The 19,030-nt window shown below is 35.9% G+C and overlaps 1 protein-coding gene and 1 pseudogene across 1 annotated transcript; one reads left to right on the forward strand and one right to left on the reverse strand.

The window, feature by feature from the left end:
- Window positions 1-39: 39 nt before the first annotated feature.
- EIF2S1 (eukaryotic translation initiation factor 2 subunit alpha) lies at window positions 40-17,391 on the forward strand. Its single transcript, XM_039875271.1, has 8 exons — window positions 40-198; window positions 4,237-4,478; window positions 7,869-7,948; window positions 10,013-10,164; window positions 13,719-13,825; window positions 15,109-15,206; window positions 15,912-16,055; window positions 16,840-17,391. The coding sequence occupies exons 2-8, from the start codon at window positions 4,238-4,240 to the stop codon at window positions 16,963-16,965; spliced, it is 948 nt and encodes a 315-aa protein (XP_039731205.1). The 5' UTR covers window positions 40-198; window position 4,237; the 3' UTR covers window positions 16,966-17,391.
- LOC120612847 (uncharacterized) lies at window positions 9,216-9,331 on the reverse strand (annotated as a pseudogene).
- Window positions 17,392-19,030: the final 1,639 nt, after the last annotated feature.

Genomic DNA, 19,030 nt, shown 5'->3' on the forward strand with positions numbered 1-19,030 from the left:
GACTCTATGGTCAGTGACGAAGAGGGCCTCTGTTCTGTCGGCGCTTGCGTGGTGCGAGCTGGTTCCGCATGCGCAGTGGGGTTGAGCGAAGCGCACGCTGAAGAGGCTCGGCGGCTGTTGCGGGTGTATCAAGTCCGATCTCTTCGATTAAAGAGGGCGACGAGGGGCCCCACTGCGGGATCCACACACATACCTCAGGTGACTAGTTCCCTAGATTGGTTCCTCAAAGGACTGACTTTGGTTGTGTCCAGTGACAAGGGCGGTCGAGAGAGAGTAGGCCCCTGCGTGAAAAATGTTTGGACACCACCGCTACCACCCGCCAGCTCCTTGTCGGTCTTCCTTGTCGGTCTTCCCTTGTCGTAGGTATCTTTGTACGAGCGGAGGAACCCGGTGAAGGAAAACGGGCCAAGTGACTGTAGGGCCTCTTCAGTATGCTTAAACCGAGGGTGCCTTGAGGTGAGGTGGCCTCGGGAGATCCCAGTGCCACCCACACCTCAGGACACAGCACTTTGCTCTTTCCGGGCCTGAGAAGTCTATTCCTTTTTTTATTTCTACTCCAGGAAATACTCCCTCTCGGTGGAAACTAGACCGGATACTTCCAGGGACCAGTGGGATGGGTCACAGTGTTGTCAAGAGCTGGGTTATAAAGGCTTCACGAGTAGTTTATTCATCTGATAATTTATTTTTAAAAATTGAAGCTCATATTGTCTTATTGCTCGAGTTGTGCATTTCTGTGGAATGAGTCACTCCTTGAAACTAAAACATGCTATTGAGTTTCTTACGTTTCATATCGGTTTGCTGTATTTCAGCACTGATGAGAACATAATTGTAGACTTACATGCCGTGGTCTTACAGTTAAGCAAAACTAAAAACATGAGATAAAGGAATTTTAGGGTTAAATATATATATTCGGCCTGAGGTTCCTTTTATTATCCCCCAAACTTAAGCTACTTTAATTTTCAATAAGCAAGAAACATTGTGTCTTGTAGAAAAAGTGTAGCAGAGAAGTCTTGGTTTTTCTCCCGATTGAAGTTGTTCAAGGAAAAAAAATTGTAACTCTGTGTCTTTCAACAGTTTGGGAATTCCTTATATGAGTAGAGCTTTACTGCCAATTCTCAGTTCATTTGATGCCAAATGATTTAGAAAAGACACACGGTAATGTTTGTAGATATTGGTGCTTCCTATTTCAACTACAGTGAAATAGTTTAAAAACTTTGCGTAGCACTTCTGTGCTAAAAACTATCATGCAAAGAGCATAAGTGTTAGAGCCTAATTAGAATTATCACAAGTGTTGCTTCTATCACATTGTACACTACTTTGGAAAGCATCGTGCTTCCTTTATCCATTATGATGACTTGCCCATGCACTGGTTTACTAAAGAAGGCCTACCTACCATTTGACCAGGCAAAATTACTGACAGTGCAGAGTACTTGAAATTAGCATGGGATTCAGTTAATATATTCTGAAAGATGGTTGTTCTTTACTAAAAAATACATACTGTATTGTAGTACTCTGACATACTGAGGCTGTGTGGGTTAAAGATACTCTGATTTACTGTCAAAAGACTTGGGTTTAACTCCTATTCTAGTAATTATTAAGCATTTGTCCTTAAGGAAGTCACTTAATTCTGTACCTTGGTTCCTCGTTAATTGATTGTTTCACTGTGCTCCTTTTTAATAACGTACATTGCAGTTATTTACGAATTAGTTTGTTTTCCACTCTTTACCTAAATTCTTAAGTCTTAATTGTTGTGTCAGTAGTGCTTAGTACATAGTAGGTACTGCAAAAGTAAGAAATTAAGTTACAAAATGGAAATAATACTTCCTTTGACTTTTAATATCTTATATTTGTATAGCACATTACACTTTCAAAATGTTTTTTACATGTATTTTATCTCATTTGATTCCACAAGTCTGTGAGGTACATAGCACAGACTAGAATCTATAGTTCAGTGGGAACACATTTCCAAAGCAACCACAGCTAATAGGTGATAGAGCATCCACATCTATAGCTATTCCCAAAGTTCACTTTGCTGCTTGCCTGACGAGGACTTATTGAGGGGCAAATAAGTCAAAGTGCTTTGAAAATTATATAGAGGGCTGATGGATACTAGCTTGTGGCTTGTTTTCCTGATTTTTTTAAGTTAGTATAATTATTAGCATAAATAAGGAGATGTTCAAAATCTATCAATATTCAGATTCTTTGTGAAATGGATTCTTTTCGTACTTATTGGCCACTTTCTATCTTTACTGTGAGTAACATACCATCAGCAGTATTCCTTTATTGCCCTATTTATTGCTGAGACTTATTATAACTCCTAAAGGTGTAGCATTTATAGCTTCCATCAGTATTGTTTTTACACTATTGCCTATTTTCTTTAACCATCAAATTAAGCCTTGCTTCCCGAAAATTATCTGCTTTACAACTTGAGGAAACCTGATAAGCAGATGTGGTTAGCACATGTTAAAGCTCTTAAAACTTTTTCACATATTTTCATGGCATTTTTTGATACCCAGTTTGAAACTTTTTTAGCTCTCAAATTTTAGTACTCTACATACAGATATTTGACAAGAGTTTAAAAAAAAGGCCCTGTTTAAAAATGAAACAGCCAGCTCAGCTGTTTCTTGGTAGGTAATTCTGGTCATTGACTGTCTACTTCCCTTTATTTACTAAATCCCTGTTTTGTCAAGCTACAAGAGAAATGCATCTCCGCCACTATTGTTAATATGCTGCTTTTTTGTTGTTAAACAGGGTAGATTAGTACTGAAAGTTTTCACTAATCTGTATTATATGCTCCAGCAGTGAATATATATATTAACGTTGCGTTTTGTGTAAGATGTTTCTAATAGTAATACGTTTATCAATAATATTGAGAGAAAAATGTAGCCTGATGAATAAGCACGGACTGTAGTTCCAAACTTCACGAGTTCAAATTCTGACACATCACTTGTTAGCAGTAGATGACAGAACAAGCTGCCTAACCTATGCTGTGCTTCGGTTTCTTCATCTGTAAGGTAGGGAGAACTAGGGTGAAAGTGGCACCTCAGGGAGATAGGCAGTGGCCAGATCATATAGGACCCTGTAGGTAGTAGAAAGATGTATAATCAATGGAAAGCCACTGGGGAAGATACATGTGGATGCAGTTAGCAGTTCTCAGACTGCACTGCAGCAGAACTTGGAGGCTCTATGAGCTGGATGTGGATGTTCTATCAGTATTCACCAATTAATAAGAAAAAAGTTAATGAATTTTCCACAAATTTTTCATAGGCCCTTAGGTCCTATTACTGCCTGTCTTCTGAGCTTTGACAATAGTAAACTGGGTAAGGTTAGCAGAAAAACATGAAAATCATCAGGTATGATTAGCTTGAGAGCTTCCCTTAAAAAATATTTTTTTACTCATGGTAGGATTTCCGGCTTGTGGGTCATAAAAGGAATGGTGCTGAAAATAGGTTGGGTGGATCAAAGGGAGTAGTTTTAAATATATTTAATGCTTGGAGGTTAAGAGAAATTTGAACTCTATAGTAATGTAGATCTATAAAGCTATTCTCAAAATTGGGTATATCTATTCAACAAAAGAGAAGAGTGTTTGGGAGTAATGGAAAAAGTAAAAGCCAGAAATTATGGTAATTGTGAATTAAATGCAAGTTTGGGGGAAAAAATCGGAGAGAATACATTTTAGTTAAATGTAATATCTTTTGTGATTAATAAACTTAGTTTTTGTCCTGTCATATGCTACTGTAATTTTGGCTATTATATCTTTTGATATATGGTTAGAGTTTAAGTAATTAGAAGATTCTTACCTTTATGTGATGGGTGGTAGCATATACAGTCCTAGCTAATCTGCAGAAAGAATAGCTTTAGAATTTGCTGATAGGTTTGTAACAGTAGTCACGCTTCCCATCACTTGTTATTTCTTGAACTGGTGGTATTAAAATAGTATTTTACTCTTGAGTTGTACCTTTAATTCTTAGGTCTCAAAGTACTTTATGGATGGTCATTATTTTTTATGATTCCTCTGAAACTGATGGCAGAGACTCACTCATGCCTTACAAAAATGTGGAGCAAAATAAAAATTAAAGCTCGGTTCCTCAACATTACCTGTTTTCTGATTTGAGAAGTTTAAAGAAGTGAGGAGACTGACAACTTCTTCCAGTGGCAAGATGTGGAAAGTTGACTGACTTGTTTTTATTTTGATCTTAACCGAGGACTGACTTGACTCTTTTGTTTAAATTGCAGAATGCCAGGTCTAAGTTGTAGATTTTATCAACACAAATTTCCTGAGGTGGAAGATGTAGTGATGGTGAATGTACGGGCCATTGCTGAAATGGGGGCTTATGTCAGCCTGTTGGAATACAACAATATCGAAGGCATGATTCTTCTTAGTGAGTTGTCCAGAAGGCGTATTCGTTCTATAAACAAACTCATCCGAATTGGCAGAAATGAATGTGTGGTCGTCATTAGAGTGGACAAAGAAAAAGGTAAGTGAGAAAAATATCTAAAATGTAAATTTTAGATTTAAAATGGTTTATTATAAAATTTTTTTGTAAATTGCCTAGTGCAATAAAAAGACAAACCAAAAACAAAACACCACCTTTTACACTTAAATTCTTTTATGTGCACAGTTGTTAGAGAAGGATGACAATTAGCCATCTGAACAAGATCTCTTAAGTTAGTGGTTTAATTAGTAGTATGTCCTAGGGCTAGATTTTATGAGTCAAATAACTTGAATTTTATTCCCAGAGGAATTTTCCATTGAATATTTTCAGACTATGGTAAATAAGCAATTCATAAGTTAAATTGCACACCATCCAGAGTATCATGGTGAAATCTTTCACCATCCTGCCCAGGACGTGAATCATCCCTTTCTCCAGCGTATCCATGCTGTATACATTCCAGCCCATTAGCCACTTAGTAGGCTTTTCATTTATCAGATTGACTGTCAAGATATTGCAGTGCTCATGTTCAGGTTACTCTTTATTACTTAGTAATGGCCCTGAAGCCATAAAGTGCTTTCCTTTAAGTGAAAAAGTATGTGCGTATAGGGAAAAAAATAGTATATTTAGAGTTCAGTACTATATACTAAAAAAATAGTATATATAGAGTTAAGTTTCAGGCATCCACTGGGTGTCTTGAAATGTATCCTGTGCAGATAAGAGGAGACAACTGTATCCCTTAAACTTGAATAATTCTTCATATCACTGCCCCCAAAAGACACCCTGGAATGGTGTCTTACTTTGTATTTCTTTTCTGTTTTATAAAATATATAACAAGAAGGAATCAAATATATTTTCATTTGCAATAAAAATATACTTGCATAAGTACAATAGATAAATGTAAAAATCATTTCCATAACAGCATTGTTTGTACAGTATTAATTAAAAACAGGAAACAGGAAATCATAGTGAAGTAAATTATGACACATCCATGCAATGCAGTTTTCTATAGAATGAGATCTGAATGATGTGGAAAGATGACCAGGGTAAGATTAAAAAGTGAAGTCCAGAGGATCCTATAGAGAGGATCCATTTCTGATACTAGAAGATTAGGTCCTATTGAGCACATCTTTAAATATTTTTAAAATATAACAGCTGTAAACCCAGAACAACAACAACAAAACTAAAGACAATGGGAGCAATAAAAAAATCAGGCTGAAACCAAAGGAAGAAAGGAATTGCACTGGGTAAGTTTTACAGCTCTTTGAATGCATGTAACAGATAGCTTTAAGCAGGGCAGCTAAAATTCTAGTGGAAAACCTACAGTCTTAATGACTTGAGAACCAAAGATAACAATTCTGGGCAACCACAGCAGTTGGAAAGTCATGATAGAAGTTAGAGACAGGAGAAACAGAGGGAGAACCCCTACATTTATACAGAAATTTTGCTCAATTCTCTGGCTGACCCCTGAACTACTAATACACAGAGTAGACTGCAAGCAGCCTACCAGGGTAAAAATCTACATAGATTTCTGTTGCTCTCCACCTGAGGAAACAGCTTATAGTTTTAAATCCAGGCAAATTAACTGCCTGCTAAAACAAAATCAGTATCCTTAAGAACATAAAGGAATTAGAGTCTCTGCCACATACCATTCACAATGACCAGGATGCAATACAAAATTGCTGAACATTTGAAGAAACAGGAAAATAAGACCCATACAGAAGAGAAAAGGCAATTAATGGAGATCAACCTATAGATGACCCCTATGTTGGACTTTGCAGATAAGGATTTTAAAGCAGATACTATAACTGCTCAAGGATATTCGGAAAATATGCTTATAATGAACAAAATGAAATCTTCAGTAGAGAAAAACTCTCACAAAGAACTAAATATAAATTCTACAAATCAAAAGTGTAATATCTAAAAAATTCACTGAATGGGCTAACAGATTAAAATGATAGAAGGCTCAGTGAAACTTAAAGATAGTTCATTTAAAAAAGAACCAATATGAAAAACAGAGGGGAAAAGCAACCTGTATCAAGTATCAAAAGCTCTCTTTTAAAAGAAAAGGAAAGGGCAGAAAATATATTTGAAGAAATCATGGCCAAAAATTTCTCATATTTGTTGAAAAAACAAATTTATAAAGTAGAGAAGCTCAGCAAACCTCAAGCAGGAAAAATACTAATAAGACTGCATCTAGGCACATCAGACTATTGAAACGGAGATAAAGAGAAAATCTTGAAAATAGCCAAAGAAAATGGCACCTTATTTGTTTACAGCGGAACAGGAATACAAATTAGAATGGCATTATTGGAAATAATGGAGGGCAGAGCATTGAATGACATCTTTAAAGTACTAAAAGAAAGAAAACTGTCAAACTAGAATTCTGTATCTAAAGAAAATTTCAACAATGAAAATCAAAATGAGACATTTTCAGGTAAATAGAAACTAAGGATTTATTAGCAAATAGACCTATATTTTAAGAAATGGTAAAGGCCAGAGACATAATGTGATGCCTAAAATCAAAAATATGTAAGTAAGGTTTAAAGACCATTTTTTTTTCTCCTAGATTCTTTAAAATACATTTAACTACTTGTCTCATTTCGTACCCATGGGATTTTAATTTATGAAAGTGACTGATGATATGGAGAGGCCAGTGCCAAAAATCTTCTTGAAAGATTTTTATTAAGAAATGGAAATGTGCCTTGCTATGCAGGGCCACATGAGGAAGCACCAGATTTTGGTCAGGAGGCAGAAGGAGCCAGGGTAAAGCCTAGACCAGAGCTTTTATTGAAATTTCCACGTGAAAGGCAAGGCACGTCTGAGTAGTTTAGAGTTAGGTAATTGGAATAGTTTTGGCAGGACTCAGGGCATCAGGGCTGTTCCTGGTTGTCTCTTACCTGGCCCTGTGCTGATTTAAGGCAGGTGGAATATTGGCTTGGTGCATGACACTTTCATGAGTCTCAGAGTTGGGGATATAGGTTCTGGATTGGTTAGTTTGCATATGGAAGGCTGCTCCAGGTGATCCCTTTGCTGACTCTTAAGAATTAGCTAGTTCTGGAGGGGGATAAGGGGGTCTCTCCCCACTCAGCCAAGCCACAAATGTCAGAGCATCAAGAATACAGAAAATATAGTTAATACAGTTGACACTGTGATGAATGGATGCCAAAAAGACCAATAGAAAATCTTTTGACTTTCATTTCGATAATTGAAAGTTATTTCCCTCCAATGAAATAATATAGAATAGATAATTACGTGATAATGAAGATACATTTCTGAAACAAAAAATTCCTCTTGTACTTCTTATGCACTAATTCGTTGGTAGGATTTCAGTGGGAAGTAAGTGCAGGTATGCCAAACAAATGAGCTGGTTGTGAAAATTTGTTGGCAGTAGGCACCTGGACAGAGATCATTTTTTTCAAAATTTTCTTATAGGATATATTGATTTGTCAAAAAGAAGAGTATCTCCAGAAGAAGCAATCAAATGTGAAGATAAATTCACCAAATCCAAAACTGTAAGTTGACTTTTGAGTCAAGTAAGTCCACTATTTGATGTGTTTTATACATAATCAGCCTGTCATGTTCCTGGTGGAAAAATAAAAAATAAAAATAACTATTTATATTTCCAGTTATATGTTATATAGAAATATAATTTTTAAAAACAATTTCAAAAGAATATGATTACAGTATTTTTATCTCGTGGTGTTAACTACTTTGAAGCATTGCTTTTGATCTAATACTCTCAAAACAGTACTGGATTAATGTTTTTAAGCTGTTTTAGGAATACATTAACGGGTGGTTTCAGCTGGTTTTGCTTGTTATCACATGTAGTTCTTGACTTTCATCCCTGTTCTGGGTAAGGGTCACAGAGACAACCAGCTGTTGTATGTTAAGAATGAACAAGGATTTGTAAAATGTCTGTGAATCCGGGAAAGCAACACAGGGGCCTGTTGCCAGTTTTTGTTTTTTTCCCTATATAGTTAAGGTTATTTTTTTTTTCCTTTTTATTTTTGCTCTAATGTCTTACTTCTCCACAGTAAGCATGAGTAAAGCAAGAGCAGCCATTTCTGCAGTCTTCCTCTTCTATCCATATTGCTCTCTGGTCCTATTTAGATTATCCTCATTCCTTAGATCCTCCGTGCTTAATGGCACTGTTTCCATTGTTTTTGTTCCTTTGCCTCTCTCTTGTGTCTTTTGTTCTCTTCTGCCATGTGTGTTTCTGTCTTCAAGATAAAATGCCAAGAAAACAATGTTTAAATGAAGAGCAGATTTTTAAAATTTTGTTTGACTCTAGTAAAAGAGAAATAAAAATCTAAAAGCCATCAGACCATTACCCAGTGTTTCCCTTTGTTTTACTGACACGTTTACTATTAACTGCAGTGTGGTTTACACATTCAAAAGCACTATCAGGAAGGTCCTTTTTTAATAAAATCTAGGACCTTGCCACTCAGAATATAGTCTCTGGACCAACAGCACTGGCATCATCTGACTCTTTATTAGAAATGCATGATCTCGGGTCCCACCAAGTTTGAGAATCCAAATTTGAGAAGCAGTGCTCTAGGAAACTTCCATTTTTTTTTTTGTCACCTAGGATATTGTAAAATGAGTATGTTAGTAATCTTATTAGGGTGGTAGGGTAATAGAATAAATAGCCACTGTTAGTGCCTCTCCTTACTCACTTTTCATGTGTAAGTAACATAAAAACCTCCTTATACTTTTTTTCTTCTTTAAGCCCTTTTATTTGCTTGTTATTTATTTATTTATTTACTTATTTATTATTTATGCCTACAGCACCTGGTCTTCCTAGGTGATCTCCCATCCAAGTACTAACCAGGCCCAACCCTGCTTAGCTTCCAAGATCAGACATCCCGCTTGTGCAGGGTGGCATGGCCATAGACCATGGACTGTGGCTACACTGGGGCGCAAACCCAGGACCTGCTGCATGTAAAGCAGACATGCTAACTGCTACACTGTGGAACCACGTCCAAGCCCTTTTATTCTACGGGGATTAGAAAAAGAGTTTGGCAGCAGCGGGTAGGATCGAAAGATAACAGAAGAAAAGATACCGAAATCTCAGTCCTGGTTCCATAATCTCATGTGGAGGAGTAGTAATTATAGCTTATGTTGGTTTAACAGGATTTGTATAATATACAAATTTCACACATTTGTATAAAGCATTTGTATAGTGTTTTCCATTTCTAGGGTGCATTTGTATATATTTGATCTATGTAAGAGCTCTGTGCAGTAAAAATGAGAGCTACCAATATCTCCCTTTTCCAAATGAGGAAACAGATTCAGAGAGGTTAATTTATCCCAGTCGAGACTTGATCTGGGTCTTAAGACGCTAAATTCTGTACTATTTCTACTTGTTATACCCATTTTTGAGTTAATTATTATGGGAAAGCAAATATTTCTCTATGGAGAATTCGTTGGATGGTGATTTTTTGTTGTTAAAGAATTATTGTAGTCAATTTAACCAAAGATTTGTTTTTAGACTCTGTCTACTAAAGTGTAAAACATCTACTAACTTTAGTAGATCTCTTACCTTTGCATTGTTGAGCTCTTCATTTTGTTTCTAGGTTTACAGCATTCTTCGTCATGTGGCTGAGGTGTTAGAGTACACTAAGGACGAGCAACTGGAAAGCCTGTTCCAGAGGACTGCTTGGGTCTTTGATGACAAGTACAAGAAACCCGGATATGGTGCCTATGATGCATTTAAGCATGCAGTCTCGTAAGAACACCTTTTTGGCTCTGCTTCTACCTTCACATCACAGCTGCTGGGTCGAGAGACTAACATTTAATAGTACAACATCCCTGTATTAAGTCCTTGCCAAATTTAAATTAAAATATTTCTGTATAAAAGGCCCATGAGATAGGCCAATCGTATATAGCCAAGCCTATTTAATTTCACATGTCATTAGTTATAGTTTCATAAACGCTATGGTTTCATCTCACACTACTTCACATATTTCCTTCTAGTTTTTTATTGTCCTGGGTGACTTCAGGGCCAGTACAGATGTCTTATCTAAAATTCTAACCTCTCGTTTTCTTTGCCTCATAATTCCTTAGACCTCAGCCCGTGCCACTTTAGCCAGTCTTCCATATGGCCTCACCCTGGGTCTACTATCACCAGGATTTGCTCTGCTTCTAAAACCTTTAATTAACACATTCTGTTTTTACCATAGCCACCTGTCCTTCCAGCTACCACATAGTTAGTCCTCCTCTATATCTTAATTCTTATTTCAGGCTCTGATTCCAAAACTTCTTTTCTCTGTCTTTTCACCGTTTTCTGCAGTCTCTCTCTTATTCAGCATAGATACACCACGGCCCATCATTTCAACAACTTTTCTTGCCAATATCATGAGCTTTTGCCCTGTTTTTTTCCTCTTACATTCAGCCTTGGATCGGTGTTCCTGCCTTCTCTGCACTTGTAGACTGCTGGGTGCTGCTAGGAAAAACCACAGTCTCGCAGGTTGGTGCCCCTGCATATTCATGGTCTCCAACCTCAGCTGGGCCTTCCCTGCTGCCCCACATTCTCTCTGTTTCTGGTTAGTTCTTCCTCCCATTCTTAGAGTGGCTATTTTAGAGCTTTTCCACACTCTTCTCAGATACCCAGTCTACCCCTCTTCCCTTACTCTCACCTGGTGCACTTACTAAGTATTTTTATAAAGAAAATAGAATCCATTGGGCAGGATCTCCTGTACTTCCTTTCACTAGCTCAGCAAACTCATCTTCATCTCCCCTGTCATTACCTCTTGTGCCCCTGTCACACTGGAATTCATATCCTGTCTGCTCTCAGACTAATCTTACTATCTGTGCCCAGCTATTGCTCAGGGACCTCTTTCCATGTGTTATTTCCCTCTCTTGGGTCTTTAGTCTTTCCCTTTTTCAGTTTCGCTCCATCAGCATAAAAATATGTTCTCATTGCTCCCATTTACACTAAAAAATAAACTGCTAAACCTCTCTGCTTTGTCCTGTAGCAAGCACTGTGTCCTCTCCTTTTAGCATCCAGACTCCCTCAGTTCTCTGTACTTACTGTCTCTACTTCTGCACCTCCCAGTCCTTCCTAAATGTTCATGCTCCACAAGCAGCCTCATCACTGCACTGAAGTTACCTTCCCAAGCCTTGTGCTGCCAAGACATAATGTTTCCCTCAGCTCTCAGAATGGCCCAGCAGGGCTTGGAACTATTAGATGTTAGAGCCTGCAGCAAGCCAACTCATTTGGTTCTCTAAATCCCTTCCAGTTTACTCCCACCTTTGGTTTTTTTTAAATATCACGTTGTGGGGGAGATGAGAATAGTAATAATTATAATAGCTAATGTATAATTCTCACAGCAAACTGGGGTATAAGTGCTATTAATGTCTATTTTATAGATGAGGAAGTTAGGCAGAGAGTAAATAATTTGTCTCAGTTCATATAGCAAATGGTAGAGCCTGGATTCAAACCCAGACATCTGGCTCTATCCAGAGTTTATGCTATTAATCATTAAGCCTAGTTTTATATTTCTCTCCTCCCAGACTTCAGTCCTGCACTCAGAACATTTAACTTGGCTTAGTGTCATCATCTGGCCCTGGCTTACCCCTCTTGCTTCCACCTCCAGCTGTCCCTTCAGCACCACTCAGCCTTAGCATGTATTATTCCCTTTCCTTTAACATTCTTCTCTTGCTTCATCAGTCATGTAGCAACTGTCCAGGTTTAAGTAATGCTAATTCTTTGCTGCATGTGCTTTATAGTTTTCTTTTAAATAAGAAATAAAATTTCTGAAATAGTTAGAAATAACGTTTTACCCTTCCTAACTCATTCTCCTCATCAGTGGTAACCACTATTCTGAAATTAGTATGTATCATAATTTATGTTTCTGTGATTTTAATAAATATATGTATTCATAAAGTGCATATAAAAGCATTTTTTGCATTCAAAATATCTGTACCTTGAATTTTTACTCATATATTATTGAATAGTATTTCTCTAAATTGATAGATGTATGCTTATATTTCTATATAGCATTTTATTGTGAGAATATGCTTTATTTGTTCTGTATTAGAAAAAAGGTAATCATCCCCCTAATTTTACAGATAATGCTATGATGAATACATGTTTTCTGTGTATACATGTTTGGGAGCCTCTAAGGTATATATCTAGGAATAGAATTGTTAGGTCATAGTATTAATTATATGCATCTTTAAATTTACTCAGTTTTGCCAAAATAATCTCCAAATTGGTTATATAATTTATATTCCCTCAAGCAATTGTATGAGTATTACTATTTCTCTTTATCCTCACTAACATTTGGTATATATCTCAGATTTTTTTTCTTGCCAAACTGAAGGATGTATAGTAATATCTTGTTTTGATTTGCATTCTTTTGGCTGTTGGTGAACTTAAGAGCTTTTCATATGTTTATTGACCATTTATATTTCTTCATTGAAACATCTTTTTATCTCATTTGCCCATGGTTTGTTTTCTTTTGTTTTGTAGAGCAGTGTTAATTGAATGAAAGTTTCTTCCGCCCATATTCTTTTGCCTTTCGTTCCTCAACCCACGCTTTTTAAGCCTGATGCTTATTTATGTCATTCCTTTTTTAATACATCATACGTTTCTTAAAACAGTTCTACCTTTGCTTGTTAAAATTTTATCATTCTTTTAGTCATTGTTTCTTTTTGTCTCATTTGCTCAGCAAACAAAATTTTGCATTCTTTTGGTTTGAGTCATTGACTAAGAGCCTTGTCCCTGTCTTGTGACACTTAGGAGGGTCAGATGAAAATTCCACTTTGTCTATGAAGTCCTTCCTGACCCTAACTGGAAGTCATACCTTCCTCTCCTGATTCCTAAGGATGCAGTTTAATATAAATTTTTTTTCATGTTTTTGTTCTTTTCAAGCTAGATTATAAGCTCCTTGAAGTAGAGACTAATAACATGGACATGCTTAAGTATAGTGGATGTCAGGTGTATTAGGTGTATTTTAAATTGCTTGCTTTAGCCAGACCTCTAAAATATTTCTCTTAATGGTAGTCAATTGAGTGTTGTCTATTTGTCGTATACTTGCATTATCTTATTTAGTACCACAATCCAGTGAGATATACTGTTTTCATTCTCATTTTACACATTTGGAAACTGAAGTCTGGATTGGAAACTGAGGTCTGGAAAGTCCTAAAGACACATAGTTATTAAAGTGCAAAGGCAAGATTTGAAGTCATTCTGTGATATTGTGTTTGCTATTGCAATTATCAGTAAAATAACCTTGACCTTTTGTTGTTTTTTTGTGTGTTTGTTTTTTTAATCAGAGACCCATCTATTTTGGATAGTTTAGATTTGAATGAAGGTGAACGGGAAGTACTCATTAACAATATTAATAGGCGTTTGACACCACAGGCTGTCAAAATTCGAGCAGGTAAGCGATTCTTTAAATGATGTTAAAAGATTTTGCATGTACCAAAAAAGCTGTTAAAAATGAACCTTACCAAAGAATATGTTATGACATCAACATCTGTAAATTTTCTAAATGTATTTTTCATGAGAAGTTTAAGAAATTATTTTTGTTTCTGCTAAATCATAAAATTTATATATCGATACATCTTAAAGCTGACATACGTATGAGTTTAGCTAACTTTAGGTTTAGCCCCCTTTTTTAAGGGGGGGTGGTTATTTTCATTTAGTGCATACTTTAAAATATTCTAACAGTACAGTAATATTTTCCCATGTTTCTTGATTAACCACTGTTGATAGTTTGGAATATATTCTTTCAGATATTTTTCGTATACTTACATGCTGTATAGGAATGTATGCTGTTTGCACTCAGATATAACTTTTTTTTTTTTTGTCTTTACAAAGATGGGATCATACCATGCAAAATTTTCTTCAGCTAGCTTTTTTCCATTTAGTATATCATGGCTGCCCTTCCATGTAGAACATAGGAATCTTTTTCATTCTCTTTAATAGCTAGATAATATTCCACAGAATAATAAACCTTATAAACCAGACCCTCTTGAAGAACATTTAGGGTATGCCAATATTTTATTATTAAAAAAACACTATAAATTAACACTCTTATACATGTACACTTACCTAATTATATAAGTATTATGTAAGGCAGCAGTTCCCAACCTTTTTGGCACCAGGGACCTGTGCTCCTATGAGACTCATGCTTGATAATCTGAGGTGAAGCTGAGGTGGTGATGCTAGCATTGGGGAGCAGCTACAAATACAGATGAAGCTTCACTCACCCACTCACCCATGCTGTGCTGCCAGGTCACTGACTGGGGGTTGGGGACCCCTGCTGTAAGGCAAATTCCTAAAAGTAAAAGTCTAGGTCATAATTTATGTATGCAATTTCTAAACTGTTCTAAACAATTTGCAAAAAAAAAAAGGTACAGAGAGATTGGAGTCATGATTTTTAACCCAGGTGTAGCCAAAATTCAAGGTGTTGGTTAAATGTCTTTTATAGTATCATCATTCAGGAGCTTGATATGGATGAGAGGATCCATTTCACTGCATATTCTGATAGTTTTAATTAAGCAAGTTAATAGCTGGGATTGATTTCTCATTGAAAAGATAACAGGTTTCATAAGTGTTTGTATACTCATGTTATCTGCCTAATCTCTGATGTAGTTTAAAAACGCCTTTAAATTTTTTTTGCATTTTTTGGTTTGAGCTTTTAAATTTTTATAATTTTAGATATTGAAGTGGCTTGTTATGGTTATGAAGGCATTGACGCCGTAAAAGAAGCCCTGAGAGCCGGTTTGAATTGTTCTACCGAAACCATGCCCATCAAGGTGAGTAGTCAGTTTTCTCCCTTCCTACTGAAATATCCACCTACACCAAATCAGATTTTTTTATGATCGTGTTTCATAACAAGCGTTATGAAAAGTGGGTCTTGGTGATATTTCCAGGAGATGTTTCCTTTTGTAGACTTTTTGTTGTAGCTACCATTACTGTTACAGTGGATGGAGATTCCAGTTGATATTTAGTGCCAAAGGGCTCCTTTACCGTAAAGAGTTATTATACTTATAATGCTCATAGAATCTTGAAAAGGGCAACATATTCTCTCATATTCACACACAGCCTTTAGGAAGTTTGGTCTGAATCTTTCATTAGCGATAAAATTAACTGAATGGTTGTTACTCATAATCTCTTAGAAGAATGTCTTCTGTCAGTTTACTTTAGAACCAAATAGGAAATTTTATTTTAGAGACAAATTATCTGTTATGCTGATGATGGCTCTAGTTAGTATAACTGCCAGAGATACCCAGAGGTCGTAATTCTTCCTTTTCACTATTACAGTGGACTTGATTAGATCACTGTATCAATTAGGTTTTGCTGCATTAACAAACCTCCCCAAATTGCTGAACTGTAGAAATAGAAGCTAGATTTTGGGGTGATTTGATAAGGCAGCAGATTAGCAAAATCATTCTTGAACATCCTCATAGTTATGTGTTCTGTAAGTACACTCATAATTGAATTTTTGTCTTTTCCCTTAGATTAATCTAATAGCTCCTCCTCGGTATGTGATGACCACAACAACCCTGGAGAGAACAGAAGGCCTCTCTGTCCTCAATCAGGCTATGGCTGTTATAAAAGAAAAGATTGAGGAGAAGAGGGGTGTCTTCAATGTTCAAATGGAGGTGAGAGCACTACTGTTTTTGCCTTGTTGTTAAAGTTTTTAAGAAATTTAAGAACATCTAAATGAATTACATTCTAAAATCTTAAAACATGGGATACAGTTAAGATTACAACTCTGCTAAGCATAACATAATTATTGACTCAGAGGGTCCCTAAAAGAGCTTTTTATAAATAAGAATTATTATGAGATGGTTATTGAGAACCATGGTCACTGGTGATGTTAGGTTCCCCCAGAGGAAAAAATAGACAATGAAAATCAGCGATGGTTATTGTCAGAATTTAATGTGAAATACTTAAAATTTGATCTCAGGATTAGAAACAGGAGTAATTGCCTATATTTCCCTCATCCCAACAAGAACAAAACCTAATTTTCATATGTATATATAAAAATAAATAAATATGTAAATACATATACACGTATAACAATGCCTTCTATGCAAAGGAATAGTAAATAATTTACTTTGAACCTAGAAGATGGCATTTTACAGGATGTAAAAATGCCACTGAGTTTATTTTCATATATTTTCAGTTTCAGCTTGTAAAAATAACAAAATAGTAATTGATGTTAATACACATACTTCTGTATTGTCTTATTCTCACAAATTTCTTCTGTTATTGATCTAGTGGAATTTATTAGTGATATGTCAGCACTCAAAAGTGAATAGATATGAGTTATTAGAAAAATATTTCTTTAAGAGTTAAAGTACTAGGCAGTAATAGTATTGAAATTAAGTTTTGCGTACTATTTAATGACTTCACTTTGAAATTATGCCTCTACTTCCACAGCCCAAAGTTGTCACAGATACAGATGAGACCGAACTTGCAAGGCAGCTGGAGAGGCTTGAGAGAGAAAATGCAGAAGTGGATGGTGATGATGATGCAGAAGAAATGGAAGCCAAAGCCGAAGATTAATCTTGTGGGAAACAGAGTCCAGTTTAAGGAACACAAAGCAGCCCTTCCTGGCTATAAACCCTAGACTTAAAAGTTTTCCAGTACTGAAAACTTCAAAGCTGAATATTTTTTATTTTCAAGTATTTAAATATTCCAACAGACCAAAACATGAAATGCCCTCCTAAACGTCAGCTGTTTTCACACAGTAGCTTCAACACATTAAGCATTTTTAAGGGAGTGGCCTAATTTCACTAGAGACAAATCTTCAAGCTAAAGAACAGTCATAAAATTGGGCTTGTGATTTCCATTTCTTTTGTCTCTAGAGTGATATCCCTTTGTAGTTCAATGCCTCCATGAAATTTACCAGGGGCACCCAAAGCAAATAGTCCCAATCTTTCTATATAAAATGTATCAAGCAAACATTAAATAAATTTCTGGGATATTTAACTATAGGCTTTTCCTTCTTGTCACCAGTTAAAAGCATTATGATTATTATTACTAAGACCCTAATTCTATTCATTTTAATCTAGATGTAGAATTAAAAGGGCAGATGACTAAAAGATCTATCTATACAGCAGATCCTTTCAAAAGGAGGGCGTAGAGAAAATAATTTTAACACCAGTGAAAGTTGGCTCTTAAGGGAAAAAAAGCCTTAAAATGCAATTAAAGTATTGATTGTGTGCCTTTTACCTGTTTGAGACTGATGACAACATACGTGAGGAGAATTTATCACACTGGTCCTACCTGGTTGGTGTACTAAGCTGCTTCCCTTGAGTTGGTAATTCAGGGTGGTAAAGTAGTTTTTTTAAAGATGCTGCTGCTTTAATGTTATTTGGAGTATCATTGTCCAACTTTTGATTTTTTTTCCCATTAAAATATTCACTAGGTGCCACCCAGAGCTTCAGTTCTCTTTAAAACAGACTGGGGATCTGTTTGAACACAACAATAATTGTTCTACATTTCCCTCCTTTTTATCTTTAAGAACTAGTTATTTTAAAGGTGTATAAATTTAAAGGTAAATAAATATTATAAAGGTAAGTAAAATTCATAGATAACACATGGTTTGAAGTTACAGCTGCAGTAGCCAGGGTGTAGAAAGTCTTTGGTCTTCATAGATTTAATCTTTTAGGCTACTTGAGGTACTAGATATAATTTTATTAATTATTCCTAAGAATAGCTATTTAAATAGAAGATTAAACCTTTAGTTAATATTAAAGGGACTGGAAAGTAGAAGAGTGTGTTGGTGAGATAATTTGTGTCATATGTGAAGGTTGTCCCTTTGTTTAATTTAGCAGCCTTTACTAGCTTTTTAAATCTAAAATCTGACCTCATGGCCATTTCCACAAGGGAGCCATGATCACTAGCAAGCATGCCACACAGGGAATGTTTAGAGGAAAATAATATACTCAAAATTTGCAGATAATTTTTCACCTTGGTCTTTTTGAGGAGTCAAAAAAAAAAGTATAAAACTCACAGCATCAAGATGTCATCTAAATATATAACTGGTGCTCCTTAAATGTTTTAGGCTGGGGAAGTAAATTTTTTGTTTAACTGAATATTTTTATACATCAAAAGCCATAACTTGAGAAATACTGGTGGCCTTCATGGTGAGTGATTTTATCCCATGCAGGCCTTTTGCTCAGTTCCATCATTCTGCAAATTCATGACCCTTGCCAGAGAAAAGAGCAACACCTCAGTGATACCATGAAGGGGAGAGCTAACTGAACTTAAAGCCTATGTATGCCCTACTGACCTAAAAGTATCACTTTCAAATATGAGAATAAGTTACACACCCAGCTCCCAATAACTTGAGGAATAGGTTGACAAAAGAATTGACCAGTTTATCCAAATCTTGCCTCTCTTCCCCCAAAGCCTCTTCATTAAAAATTGACAGTTTCATCAACTCCCCATTCTGCATTTGAGGTTAAGTAGTTATCAACGGTAACAACATTAGCAATAGCTTGGGCCTTATGCATAATTAATTGAAGTGATTGAAAATGGCCGACAAAACACATGAACATTCAAACCATTTTTGATGTTTTCTAGCAAGACAAACCAATACTTAACATGGGTAATGCTCAAACAC

Source organism: Pteropus medius, unplaced genomic scaffold (assembly GCF_902729225.1).
Source record: "Pteropus medius unplaced genomic scaffold, Ma_sr-lr_union100, whole genome shotgun sequence".
Lineage (NCBI taxonomy): Eukaryota > Metazoa > Chordata > Mammalia > Chiroptera > Pteropodidae > Pteropus > Pteropus medius.

Excerpts from the sequence above, each read along its gene's own strand:
- EIF2S1 (XM_039875271.1), top strand. The coding sequence starts at position 4,238 with ATGCCAGGTCTAAGTTGTAGATTTTATCAACACAAATTTCCTGAGGTG. Across the intron at positions 7,949-10,012 it reads AATTCACCAAATCCAAAACT|GTTTACAGCATTCTTCGTCA; the intron begins GTAAGTTGACTT and ends TTTTGTTTCTAG. Across the intron at positions 13,826-15,108 it reads GGCTGTCAAAATTCGAGCAG|ATATTGAAGTGGCTTGTTAT; the intron begins GTAAGCGATTCT and ends TTATAATTTTAG.